At 40.9% G+C, this 14,566-nt stretch overlaps 1 protein-coding gene across 2 annotated transcripts in view; it reads left to right on the top strand.

Moving 5' to 3' along the window:
- Positions 1–14,566, top strand: part of LOC122642842 (serine--tRNA ligase, chloroplastic/mitochondrial) — a 34,385-nt gene that overhangs the window by 10,236 nt on the left and 9,583 nt on the right. For both annotated transcript variants that reach the window (XM_043836444.1, XM_043836445.1), the window contains one exon: positions 4,816–4,995. In XM_043836444.1, the coding sequence (XP_043692379.1) occupies positions 4,816–4,995 (180 nt within the window). The remainder of the gene's footprint in view (positions 1–4,815; positions 4,996–14,566) is intronic.

Below are 14,566 nucleotides of genomic sequence, written 5' to 3'. Positions count from 1 at the left end.
AAACCAAACCAACAAGGAAAGTTCGGTTTCGGGTTTACATCGGTTTCTTGTATTGGTTTGTTATCGGGTCGGCTTCGATTTTGGCCCGGTTTAACATACACATTTATATAAAACTATGGAAAATATGATTTTTTAATGGGTTTCGGGTTGTTAACGGTTTCTTATTGGGGTAGATTGGTTTGGTTTTGGTTTTGTGTCGGTCTCCTTCAGTTTTCGGTGTGCTTGGTTCGGTTTTGGGGTCGTAATACCCCAACCTGAAACCATCCCAATAAGACTTTGGTTCAGTTCGGACCAGGCCATTTCGGTTTGGTCCGGGCCTGTTTACCCGGTTTGGTCCGAAGATTGACACCCCTAGAAGAGAGACAATAGGTTCAAGGCCAAAAATCGTTGGAGGCTGCTCCTTCGCTTATATTTATTAAAGGATTAACTTGTGGTACAAGAAAAGGAAAGCTTAGCTTACAACTTAACAAAAATAGAAACTTCCTATGTTGCTAATGGCTTAGAAACTAAAACTAGTACAGAAAATAGAAATCATGAAAATAGTAGTAACAAAATAAGTATCCTCCTCATATGGCAGCAACATGGGCCCCCACAATCTGCCAAAATAGATCCTCCAATCCAGTTCAATGAAGTTAACTGCCTTCCTGCCACCGAAAGAACCCGTGCCTTTGCTTCTAGTGTTATTTCAATGGATTATGGCTAAATGTTCACTATTGTCTCTCAAATAAAAAGGGATTCCGGGACTATGAAGTTCTAACGGGATTTTCCTTTACTTGTGTCTCCACCTGTGCCTATGCCTATGCCTATGCCAGTGATGGCTTTCAAAATGATGGGTCTGCTGCGTAGGGATCCAAAAGAGGCCAGGATGCCGCTGTTAGTATGATACCTCTAGGGTTGGCTGCTCTCGACCCCAGTAAACGAATGCTCTTCAAATTGGTACCTAGTTAGTTCCTGACACATTTGCAGCTTCCCTTGCTGGTAGGTGATCAATGAAGAGTGCTGCTGCTTTTTTTGGATGCTCTAAAGTGTGCTTCAACCGACATATACAAGATCAATTTCAACTGAAAAATGGAATTGAAATTGTCAAAACCCATGCCAACATTTCATTTAAAGTTTGGCCATCCAGAAAATTCTTGTTCTGTTGTCATACGGAATTGGAAGCCCTTCTTTAATAGGGCTGATCCGTCGGCCCTACTATAATTAAGTTGATGGCCTAATGTGGGCTGGTATAACACCCGTAACGCTGCATCAATGAGTTATAGTCGTTGTGGCATTGTTGGGATGGACAGGTGATGAGGGAAGGTGCTGGCGGCGATTGTGTGACCTGGCACTTGGCAGAAGCAGCCATAGTGGATGATGAGAGCTTGGGCCTGGTGAAGGACTCGACATTGCTGCTTAGGTGGCTCGTCGTAGGTCTTTAGGGCAGAGGATGTTCATGCTGGTGGTGCAATTGAAACACAAGGGAGGGGTGGTGGTGATGGGGTGAACAACAGAAGCAATCTTTTGGGGGGAGGAAGATGCACGCGGTGGGAGGGTGAGGATGGGGCAGAGGTGGTGGTGGAGGGCGGGACAGGGGATGGGTGTGGAGGTGGGGTTGGGGCAAGGCAGACTCGGGAGAGGAGGGAAGGGGAGGGTGAGGGGTAATTTGTGGATTTTGCATTATTAGGGGGAGAAAGAGAGGTGGAAGTTTTTTTTTTTGGGGGAATCAGATAAGAAGTTCGAGTCAATATAGGGCGCATATAGGGGAGTGATAGTAAAAATGATATCAACAGCAACATCAACGGCAGCAACAAAAGAAAAAGAATGCCAGAGTAAATGAGTAATGGATTTTAATCCTCTCCAATCCTAAAAGCGTGCAGTGTGGCAGTGCTAGGTGGAGATGTTGACACTTGGCAGCTCAGATATCCAACAGTGGATGTTAATGTGCTCGGACCGTTGGATGTCCGAGCTGCCAGGTGTCGACATCTCCACCTAGCACTGCCGCATTGCACGCTTTTAGGAATTGGAGAGGATTATTTTCCCAGGGTAATGGGGGAGTGCCTTTAGTGGTTGGTTTTCCTCACGGAACGGAAGGGTTGAAGCCAAAAGGGTGGTTTCACTCACAGTTCAGGAAACTTAGCATCTCAACCCTCTCATTTTCTTTTCTTTTAATGTTTTTTTTAAAACACAAACATGATTCCATATTAAAATAGGAATCAAACCAATCAATTTATATTAAAAACAAATAGAACCATACCAAGATGCCCACCCAGATCACAAGGCGGGCTAAGGCATCCAGGGCGGCACGCCCAGGTGACCAAGGCATTGCCTTTCCTGGATCAAATTAGTATGATGTGAGCATAGTTCAAAAGCTTGGCGAAATTTCGGCAATTTCGAACCCTTCCAGGCGAAACATCATACTAGACGTCGAAACCCAAACCAGACAATGTTTTGACCAAAATTTCGGAAATTTTGTTTTGGATTCTCACTCATTTTGATCTAAAAAATGCACCGTTTTGTCGAAATTTCGGTCATTTTGTTTCAGTATTTCGCTCATTTTGGCCTTTTACACCCTGAAATGGCCAAGAAAGACAAAAAAAAAAATACAATGTTTCAGCAAAAGTTCGCTGAAATTTCGAGGTTTCGGTTGTCTCAACCTGGTGAAGACACCAAAATGAGACGAGTTTCTGAACTATGGCTATGACTGCTGTCTCCTTGGACCCAAGAATCACTTGGACGTCTAGGTGATCCAACTCGTTGGAGGGTGGCCTAGACACAAGGAAACACCAACAAGGTGACCAAGGCGTCCAAGGCACCCGCCTAGGCGACTAAGATGTCCAAGGCGACTGGACGCTAGGTGACACCTTGACAACTATGCTCCAGACTAACTTATTAGTAACAACCAATAAGAAAAGAGAAGCCAACTCGGCTTTTAGAATAAAATGATCCCAAACCAAGATAAGCTGTACAAAAAAATTTAAACATACTATTCTTCTAGAAAAATCCCACAATTGGACTCTTTAACAAGGACAAGATCAGGAATCTCATCCCAAACAGAATCTGGACATGAAGAGTACCCACAGGCTGTCGTGTTACAGCTAAGTGGCTATAACGGTGGGTGTCAAAATGACAAACTGGTTGTCACACTGGCTGTGATGGTTGTGAGGGTTTTTTCTCCTCTGTTTCTGCTTTTGAAACCTTGTTTCTGCATCGATTCTTCCCAAAAACTGCCTATGAGCTTTGAAGCGATGCCGAATCGGAAGCATACACTCAACCTTCAATCTGAATAGAATTTAAGCTTCTCTCGAACAATAAGAAGGAAATCGGTAACCCTCAAACCAATCTCGTCGGAAAAGAGATGGCTCTGCAGTCTTTTAATAGAATCCATAGCTATGATACTAATTGATGAAGACCAAACTCTAACCAGGGAAAATCAGTTGGAGATTAGCTGAACAGGATCATAGAAAATAGGGAAAGAACCAGAAACGGAAAAGTATTGGCAGTTAGGATTAAACAGTTCAGATTAGGCTCCAATTTCAGCCAAAGGTTCTGGCCTGTTTACAACAGCCTCTCCTGCGAAGCTGGGGGGGTATGGCTGCCTACATTTGCCCCTCCGACCCTGCATTTGTGGGAGCCTCGTACACTGGGATGCTCTCTTTGTTCTGTCCTGTTCACAGATTAAGTGTACAGATTTTGAACAAAGTCTGAGGGCTAGATTGTGAGATCTAGAACAATCCTTTTGCAGGTAGGAAAGCTTGGAAGCAAGAGCAGAACTTAAATTTCGATTTCGGTATTCAGAGATTTGAAACAGAAATTTAGAGAGAAGTAAATCAGAGAAATAACAAATTAAAGATAGAATAAGTGAATAAAAATAGGTGTAAAAGGTAATAGATATTTATTTCTTAAAATCGATGTGATGGCCTGTAGTCCTTACATGTATTTATATTTTATAGCTACTCCAGAATACTGTGATTGGCTTAGGAGAAATAAGGCTATCTTAAAATAGAAGCTTATGTCATCCAACCAGTAGGAAATAAGAGCTTCCATGATAAAAGCTATAAGCTTCTATAATAAAAGCAATAGGATATCTCCAAACTAATCTTTTAATAACAACTAATAAGAAAAGATAAGCCAACTCAGCATGGGATAAAACAAGCCCAAACCAAGATAAGCTTTACGGAAAAAAAAAAACAAAAAAAAAACCTTATCCTCTGAAAAAAAAAATCCGACAAACTGGGCTCTTTAACAAGGATAAGATCTAGAATCTTATCCAAAACACAATCTGGACATGAAGAGTATCTGTGAACGATAACCACAGGCTGTCATGTCACATTTAAGTGGCTGTCACAATGACAACAGATAGACCATCATATTACTAAATCTGGCGTACTACAAATCCATAAGAATTTAGAAGGGTAAAACAAATAAATATAGGTCTCATTATTCAGCTAATAGAATATGCTCAAGTCACTATCCTCATAGTCTTGTAGAAGCCCATAAACAATTTGAGATAAATCCCCTTCTACCACTACAATATCCATATTTTCATTAGTTTTGCTTCTTTGATCTTGAATAAGTGCTTTACATGGCTCTTTGACAGAAGAAACCTTGGTAGATATCCTCATATTGACACTTTTATCTCAGCTGCTCCAATAATAACATTCACCCAAATCAACAAGAAATCTTCTGAATAACTTCCTTTGCAGATCCTCTCCCGCTCTCCCACTTGTCTCTTATTGTATTTGGATTATTGATTGGGTTTAAAATCATAAATTATTGGGTTTCAAGAGTGTTGATGATCTGCTTGATGAATATAATGTGTGTCTATGTGTACAGGTAAGTGGGTCAAAATTCTACTACCTAAAGAATGAGGCGGTTTTGTTAGAAATGGGACTTATCAATTGGACACTTTCAGAAGTTATGAAAAGGGGCTTTATACCTCTAACCACCCCGGAGATTGTACGATCATCTGTTGTTGAGAAGTGTGGATTTCAACCTCGTGGAACAAACACCCAGGTCTGTGCTTATATTATTTATGCTGTTCCGATGTCTAATCATTGATCTTTTAGTCAGTATTCTTTAGGGGGTGAGCCTTCTCATCCTTTTTTTTTGTTTCTTAATTTTATCTGAAACGAAAATGATTATATTATTTATTCGACATGGGCATAAGCCCTGTACAGATATGTTTGCATTTAGTAAAACAGGGAAGGCTGTAACCACTAGACCCTTGAAAAACAAAAACAGATGGCCCCAGCAGCAAGAAGGTGGGCCTTATTAACTAGAACTCTGATAGGGTTAGGTCCACTAAACATCAAGTAAAATACCCAACCCAATAGTAGGATCGATTGCTACTGTGGTACTGCAGGTTAAGCCCTTAATTAACAACAGTGACAGGGTTATAAGAGGCCTAACAATTGGGTCAACAGTAGGGGCCGACACTAGTAGTAAGCCCATAAAGCTTGGGCACAATCCAGTAATCTACAGGCTGGATTATACCCACAGTAGAGTCACTTTGTAGAGCAGCTTGCTGCCTGTTAAAGACTACGCGATAGGGGAATAGGGAGAGTGTCCCTATGTGAGTAGTCTTTGACACTGCCAAAATTAGAAACAAGGTGAAACCTTTGAACCCTAGGTCAGAACACCATCAAATAATACCAACAGTAGGTAATGATTACAAGAATCCCTTAAAATCTCCCTCACAACCGATGACCAGAACTAGAGTTACAGAAGAGATCCCAAAATAGAAACTATTGGCCAACTAATAATAGCAGCCGATTGGCACCATGGATAGGGCTCAAACTCCCATCGAGTGGAGGGTCTATGGTGCTCAATAATACTTCAGAAAAACAACCACGACTGATAGAGAGTATTGTATCAAGAACAAAATTGGCAATTCTATGGAGAAAATAGGATGTTACAGCCAATGGATGGGCTTGAAAGTAATATCGATGGGAGGCTGTAGGAGGGACAGTATGATACCAGAATATGGCCTCCAATGAATGGCCAGGTGAAGAGATATCGTGGCCTGAAGTTTCTGACAAAAAGTTGTCAAAAACCTAGATGCCACAGGATCTAAATGTGTCTTCTATCGCCAGCTTTCATGGAGTATTTGATGGATCAACCTTGTGAAGAACAAACAGCAGTCTGATAGCAGCAAAGGATGTCTTGGTACCTCTCACAGTAGCACTGGTTGCAAGCTTAGTCTACTTGGGGAAGAAAAGGGGGATATGACCAAGGCCTCTTATCTATGGCCTTGGTCAGTCTCTCAGTAACCCTAGGCTTCTTGCCTCTCTCAACTATATCACAAAGCAGTCATGGCATAAAACCAGTTTCTATTCATCTTAAAAAATCGTGGGTTGAGCTCTAAGGCTCTTACAATAAATAGAGTGCTGGTAGCACTAACAAAATATGGAAATAAAAAGAGCCCAACGCATAGAGTGGGGGACTTGAACAGAAAAAATATAAGAAAAGAGAAAAGACAATCTAATATCTTAGTATCTACTTAAAACAGAAAATATAAACTACGACTTAAGCCCCACGATTCTGGTTTTTAGTGAACCAGCTAACACCCATCCCAATGGGCTGGGCTGGCCTGGCCCAAAAGCCAGTTGTAGAACCATGGGCTAAGTGTGGGCCTGGCTCTTCTTAGCCTTGCGCAACTAATGTACTATATGTTTGCTGTAGTACTTGTCTACATCAAACTCTCCTCTTGTGAAAGGAAAGGACCTTTTCAAATTGAGACCTTATATCCTTCAAAATAATAGCATTTCCCAGTCAATTGAATTCTTAGGCGACTGAATAGCTTTGGTCAATAAGAAGCAGTCAAAGATAACAAGACCTTCTTTGTCCCAAGCTTCTGTTGGGTATAATTCCACATTGGAAAACTTTGGAACTTTGGATGCCTTCATAGGTCGTATATGACCGGCTATGATGTGTGGTGCGGAATTTTAGGTAGTTTAGTATCATATAGATAAACTCAGTGTAGTGGAGATGAGGATGTTGAGATGGATGAGTGGCAAAACTAGGAAGGATAAAGTAAGGAATGATCATATTAGAGCTGATTTGGGAGTAGCTACAATACATGTTAAGCTACAAGACTCGTAGTCATTTGAGGTGGTATGGCCATGCTCAACGGAGGCCTTTGGATGCTCCAACACGGAGGAGTGATTTGATTCAGATTGAAAGAAGTAAAAGAGCCAAAGGCAGAACTAAAATGACTAGGAGAAGTGGTGAGGAAAGACATGCATAGCTTAGGCCTTGGATCCAGTATGACCTTGAATAGAGCTGATTGAAGGGCAAGGATCCATATAGCTGACCTCGTTTAGTTGGGATAGGCCAAGTTGTTGTTGCATAATTGAACCCATTACAATAGAAGTCTATTAAGTATTAAACCCAACTTGTAGATGATCCAAACCAAGACTTTTTTAAGCTTAAAACAATAGCTTTATGTATCTGGCCTGCATTATTGTATTCTCCCAATTGGGGCTACTTGTTCTAGAAGCACAACTTCCTATGGATCCTACTCTACCATAGTCTCATAGCTATCTTTGTACTTTCTTCATTCCAAATTAATGTAAAATAATTTAATTTCCTTATGAGTTGTTCCTGTTGAGAAAATCTCTTTTCCTTGATTCTGAGCAGGGTTTCAAGTATCAGTAATCGACCTCAGTCCGATATGTATAGAGATAGGCCATGTCAATATGATGTAGGACCAATACATAAAAAAATTTTCTTTTACAGAACTGATAAAGACCAATAGTGTATATGGGGATACAATATCTATGGACTGATATAGTAAAGATATGGATCGTGGCTGCCAACACCGATAGGTCCCAGTATTTGAAAGAAAAATTCTTCTTCCTCTACCAAAACCTAAGTGGATTCCATCTACACTCACAAATGACCTAGGAAGAGTGATTAAACTAGCAATAAATTTGCATTAAAGCTCATCAAAGTGGAGATCGAATATCAAAGCCACGAGTTGAAGTATGTGAAAAAGTTTTTGATTTTTTTTTGCTTGAATCATGGTTTTTCTTGCTTGTTTTTGCCAAGTATTACATCTAAACTAGAAAATTGACCTAGATTCGGATCATCTTTAATGATATGTGATCTATATTATATAATGTTTGTTGCTAAGTACTTGTTATTAATTGGTACATAATACTTCAGTTTTGTCTAATATGTTACTAGTATAGTAGTGGTATGGTTAATGTGTATATACTTAATGTATGTTACTTAATTCTTAGGAGTCTGTTTATACTTACACATTGCTTGCTTGGTTTGGACTTTGGACCTTTAGTAGGTTTGGTTTTGCACTTGCCAATGAATATTTGAATCACGTAGATGCTGTGAAGATAGAGATAAATTGACAAAACTACAACAACAACTCAGCCTTATCCCAACTAAATGGGGTCGGCTACATGGATCCTTGTTCTCCAATCAGCTCTATTCGAAGCCATACTTGATACAAGGCCTAAGCTATACATGTCTTTCCTCACCACTTCTCCTAAGATCATTTTAGGTCTGCCCCTGGCTCTTTTAGTTCCTTCAATCTGAATCAAATCACTCCTCCGTACTGGAGCATCCAAATGCCTATGTTCAACAGGGCCATGCCACCTCAAACAACTTTCTCGTAGCTTATCATGTATTGGAGGCTTGGAGCTACTCCCAAACCTGCTCTAATATGATCATTCCTTACTTTATCCTTCCGAGTTTTGCCAACATCCTCATCTCCGCTACACCGAGTTTATCTATATGATGCTTTTTAACTGCCCAACACTCCGCACCATACGTCATAGCTGGTCGTATCACTGTCCTATAAATTTTCCTTTTAAGTTTTAAATGAATATGCCGATCACACAACACTTTGGACGTACCTCTCTACTTCATGCATCCTATTTTAATTCTCTAGTGACATGTCATTCTCTATATCACCTTCTTTATTTATGATTGCACCAAGATACCTAAAATAATCACTTTGCAGAATCTCCCTAATCAATTTTGACCGCCTCATTACCCGTCCTAGTGTAACCAAAGTTACACACCATATACTCCATCTTCGTTCTACTTATCTTAAAACCTTTTGATTCCAAGGTTGATCTCGATAACTCTAACTTGGCGTTAAGCCCTACTTTTGTCTCATCCTCTAAAACATTATCATTAGCAAAAACCATACACCAAGGAACCTCATCTTGAATGTCTTTTGTTAAATCGTCCATGATAAGCACAAACAAATAAGGGCTTAAAGCTGATCCTTGATGTAACTCAATTGTAATTGGGAATTCACTACTTTGGCCTCTCACAGTTCTTACACTTGTCACTGCACCATCATACATATCTTTAATTATGTCCACATATTTACTTGAAATACTTCTCTTCTCAAGTATTTGCTAGATTAAGTCTCTAGGGGCTCTGTCATAAGTTTTTCTAGATTAATAAAGACCATATGGAGATCCTTCATGCAATCTCTAAATCTTTCCATAAGTCTCCTAATTAGATAAATAGCTTCCATCGTGGATCTTCTTGGCATAAAACCTAATTGGTTCTCCGTAATAGTAGTTTCTTGTCTCACGATGGGTCCTTCGGCTTTGAATACAAATTGGTGGAGAGCCGGATGGGAGAATGGAAAAGTTGCGGGAGAAGGGGAAAGAGATCACACAATCACACACTCTCAAAAAGTAAACTCAATAAACTTCTATTCAATTCACTATCCCAATGGTGGGTTACATGAAAGTATTTAAAGAGAAAAATAACAAGACACCTAGTTAGACTATGAATCTAAAATAACTTGCAACTCAAATTAATGTAGTCCTAGATAGGTCGGGTACCTTCTAGGAGCCAGACATCCAGGACCTGTTGAGCTGTTGGTTCGATGGGACAGCATTGGAGTTGTAGGTCAAGGTTAGGGTTAGGGTTAGGGTAATGGATAGGTATCTTATATGGTAAAGCTGGGCAGGTGTAGGGGAGTCTAATGAACTAGGTTTTATGAGTTTTGGATGGGTGGAAGTAGGTTAGGTGGATCTGGGCAGCAACTAGGATTAGGGTTTTGAAAGGGGGAAGAAGAGGGAATCTAGGGTTATGATAATAGGAAATGAGGTGGTCGAATGGGCTTAATATTTAGGTTGAATGTGGGTAGGGTGGAGGGGAATATATGCTGAAAGTTACAGCTAAATCAGATGGTTAAATCTGGAGTTATGGAGGTTTCTTGGTAGAGATAGGAGAGAGGGGTAAAAGTGTAATTTTAGACAATCGGATGGGCAGATGGTACTGAAATTTGGATCGAGTATCTCTTAGGATTTGAGGAAGATTCGATCAAAATTTTAGCAGCTTCTAACGGTTAGATTTGGTTGGACAGAATTCTCATGAAAATCACCTTGCATGTGACCTTCTAGAAGGGAAGAAGAATAATTGCAGGTTTTAGGGTTCTAATGGGTCTATGGCATTAATGGTGGATGAGGAAGGTAGGTGATGCAGCACCAAGTGCCCACACCCGAAGGAAGAAAAGGAAGAAGAAGCCGCCCTGACATTAGGGCTTAGGTTGGGAGCCATAGATTAGGTTTGCATTGTTAGCATTTTCTGTACTTAATTTAATTTTTTGTTTTTAAATTGATCCGGTTCAAATTGGTTGCATCCAATTGGTTCAATTTAAGTGATTTAGTTAAGTGTCTTTTAATTTAAGTTAGTAGGGTCAAGTAGGTCTTTTTACTTTAAGTCTTTAAGTTATTTTAAGTATAGCTACACCCTTCCACGATTTATGAAGTAGGTGTTTAAGTTGTATTGGGTTTTGGCCTTTGGCATTATTATAAATAAAGTTAAATCGTGGGAGGCTCCCCCACAGTTGAATATTTGAAAAAAAAAAAACAGAATTGTTGGTTGCCATTGTTGCTGCTCCTTTGCTCCTGGTGACTTGGTGAGTATGCATCCTTGTGGTTCTATCAAGGTGGAAAGGGATTGGTGGAATCTGATCGGCTCCTTACGCAGTGACGACTGGGAGGATCCTTTACAGCTGGAAGGTGGTTCTATCCTTCTATCACAGAGCTGCTGCCTCCATTAAAGATCTTCTTCAAACCAGTAAGTTAGTTTAATTTTTCTGCAATTATCCTTCTCTCCTAGTCCTCTGCAGCCTACTCTAATCACCCCTAATCGATCTCCATTAAATCCCAAGTCTTTTAAACCCTCAGTTCTCTGTTTAGCCCAATTCCCTCATTAGTTTGCAGTCAAATTTTAACCATAGATCCACTAAACCATCCCCTCCACTCGATCCAGCTTTGAGTCCCTTCCATCCATCATAACCCTAAAATCTGTCATCTCCCACAAAACCCCAAAACCCTAGAAATTCCATCCAGCAACATCTAGCCATCAAAACTCCATCATATCACAGCCGTACCATCATCTAATTGGCCTTAACATTCGATCCAAGCCCCTTGACAGAATTCTCATCCCAAACCCTAATTTCAACCTAAATTCTAAAACCCAAAATCCGAAACCCTAACCCTAAAATTCTGAATTTTAATTTTTTAATTAAAACTTCATCAAACCTATACCATTAGCTTCTCCTAGACCTGCCCATTAAAACCATTTAAGAATTACCCCATTCCCCCAAGCCTAACCCTAGAAATTGACCTAAAAAACCTAATTCTTCTTCAAATGGTATAGGTTTGATGATGGTTCGGTTGTGATATGATGGAGTTTTGATGGCCAAATGTTGTTGGATGGAATTTCTAGGGTTTTGGGGTTTTGTGGGAGATGACAGATTTTAGGGTTATGATGGATGGAAGGGACTCAAAGCTAGATCGAGTGGAGGGGATGGTTCAGTGGATCTATGGTTAAAATTTGAATGCAAACTAATGAGGGAATTGGGCTGAACAGAGACTTAGGGTTTAATGGAGATCGATTGGGGGTGATCAGGGTAGGTTGTAGAGGATTAGGAGATAAGGATAATTGCAGAAAAAGTAAACTAACTTACTGGTTTGAAGAAGATCTTCAATGGAGGCAGCAACTCTGTGATAGAAGGATTGAACCACCTTCTAGCTGTAAAGGATCCTCCCAGCCGTCATGGCGTAAGGAGTCGATCGGATTCCACCAATCCCTTTCCACCTTGATAGAACCACAAGGATGCACACTCATCAGGGGCAAAGGAGCAACAAAAATGGCAGCCAACAATTTTGTTTTTTTTTTTTTTTTCAAATATTCAACTGTGGGGGAGCCTCCTACAATTTAACTTTATTTATAACAAGGCCAAAACCTAATACAACTTAAACACCTCCTTCATGAATCGTGGAAGGGTGTAGCTATACTTAAAATAACTTAAAGACTTAAAGTAAAAAGACCTACTTGACCCTACTAACTTAAATTAAAAGACACTTACCTAAATCACTTAAATTGAACCAATTGGATGCAACCAATTTGAACCGGTTCAATTTAAAAACAGAAAAATAAACTAAGTATAGAAAAAGCTAACAATGCAAACCTAATCTATGGCTCCCAACATAAGCCCTAATGTCAGGGCTGCTTCTTCTTCCTTTTCTTCCTTCGGGTGTGGGCACTTGGTGCTGCATCAGCTCTCCCCGAATTAAAAGCATTCATCTCCAATGAATGGTTGGAGGTCATGGAATGCTCATCCAAATCAAGGTCAAGCTTCTGAAGATCATCCTCCGCAGATGGCTCGAACTTGTAGGCGGACAGCTCTTTGATGGGTGGGGAAGGTTGGACTTCTGGCTGGGTAACAGCCTCTTGAATCATCACATTAATACCTCTTTGATCATCACCCAACTCTTCATCGTGATTAGCCACATCATCATCATCATCAGGAGGATAGGCTTCTAGGCCCTTGTCTTCATCATCATCGTGGGTTTCTTCCTTGGCGGCAACGTTGATGTTCTTCCTCTTGTTTGGGCAGTCCTTAGCAATATGGCCCTTTTCCTGACAATGGAAACAAGTGAAGGGTTCATTACGTCCCATAGGAGCTTTGCCCTTATCATCAACACGTGGGGAAGCAGTAGAGCGAAAGGTGCTGCTTATAGAGGGACCCTGTCGTTAGGTGCTAGTGCTGGTATAAATCGGTTTGGAAGTAGAACCCGGCTGTTTACTTGAAGCCAGTAGCTCCTCTGCCTTCAAGGCCTTCTCAAAGCAATCCCTGATGTCTATAACTTCGACCACACCAATTGCTCTGTTTATCTCACTTGTCAAACCCAACCTGAAGCGTGAAAGCATCTGGATGCCCTCCTCCCTAATGCCAGTGCAAGAAGAGAGTGCATCGAATTTCTTCATGTACTTAGATATAGTCATGGTCCCTTGGCGTAGGGAGTTGAATTGATCCTGTAACTGAGACCTGAAGTACCTTGGCAAGTACTTATTACTTAGGTCATATTTCATGTCTTCCCAAGTGCGGGGTGCTGTTCCATTAAAGTCCATCTCCCTTTCAGTGGTCCTCCACCACTCACGTGCTGGTCCAACAAGTTTAGTACGGACTAGCTTTATCTTCCTCTCTTCAGATAGATCACACCAGTCATAATAATCATCTAGGGCAGCAAGCCAATCATAAAATACCTGAGGATCATGACCACCATCGAATTCTTTCAGCTCAAGCTTCACCTTGTGATTGTCAGTGTGGCGACAGTTAGGACCTTGATCTCCAGTGAAGTAGGATCTCATATACTCCTCAAAATTGGGCTTGTGACCTCTATTTCTGTCCTGGTCTTCTCTGTCTCTTATCTCTGTTGCCTCTGTTTCGATCTCTGTATTTCCGGGAAGGCTCATTGGTACCTCTGGTTCTGTCCTGACGATCTCTGTAATGATCTCTGTCATCTCTGAATCTGTCCCTGTGACCTCTGGGTCCATCTCTGTAACCCCTCGATTCATCTTTGGGACTCCCATCTCTATCAGGTAGCCTTTGTACCACCAAATGGAGCTGGTACCTGTCTTCATCTATGGGTAAATTGCTGTCTCTGTCGGGGGGGGGGGGGGGACTCTCTGTTCTTCCAATTGTTGCAATCTAGCCATGATTGCATCAGTTTAACCTTTTGGGGTTCAGTTGCAGCCCTTTGTTCCGCAGCAAACTTCTGGAACATATCGATCATTGCAGCCATGGATTCAGCCATGGGCTCTGATACCATTTAATGTAGCTCTAGATAGGAGAGGATCCTACTAGAGGCCAAGCAACAGGATCAAAAGGGGGCTGCTGGTTCGAATGGGCAGAATTATGTTTTTTAGGTCAATTTCTAGGGTTAGGCTTGGGGGAATGGGGTAATTCTTATATGGTTTTAATGGGCAGGTCTAGGAGAAGCTAATGTTATAGGTTTGATGAAGTTTTAATTAGAAAACCTAATTCTTCTATCACAGAGCTGCTGCCTCCAATGAAGATCTTCTTCAAACCAATAAGTTAGTTTAATTTTTCTGCAATTGTCTTTCTCTCCTAATCCTTTACAGCCTACGCTAATCACCCCCAATCGATCTCCATTAAACCCCAAGTCTTTTAAACCCTAAGTTCTATGTTCAGCCCAATTCCCTCATTAGTTTGCATTCAAATTTTAACCGTAGATCCACTAAACCATCCCCTCTACTTGATCCAGCTTTGAGTCCCTTCCAT

Source organism: Telopea speciosissima, chromosome 10, assembly GCF_018873765.1.
Source record: "Telopea speciosissima isolate NSW1024214 ecotype Mountain lineage chromosome 10, Tspe_v1, whole genome shotgun sequence".
NCBI lineage: Eukaryota > Viridiplantae > Streptophyta > Magnoliopsida > Proteales > Proteaceae > Telopea > Telopea speciosissima.
Note: the sequence above shows the minus strand (reverse complement) of the source record. Positions and strands in the feature narration are given on the sequence as shown.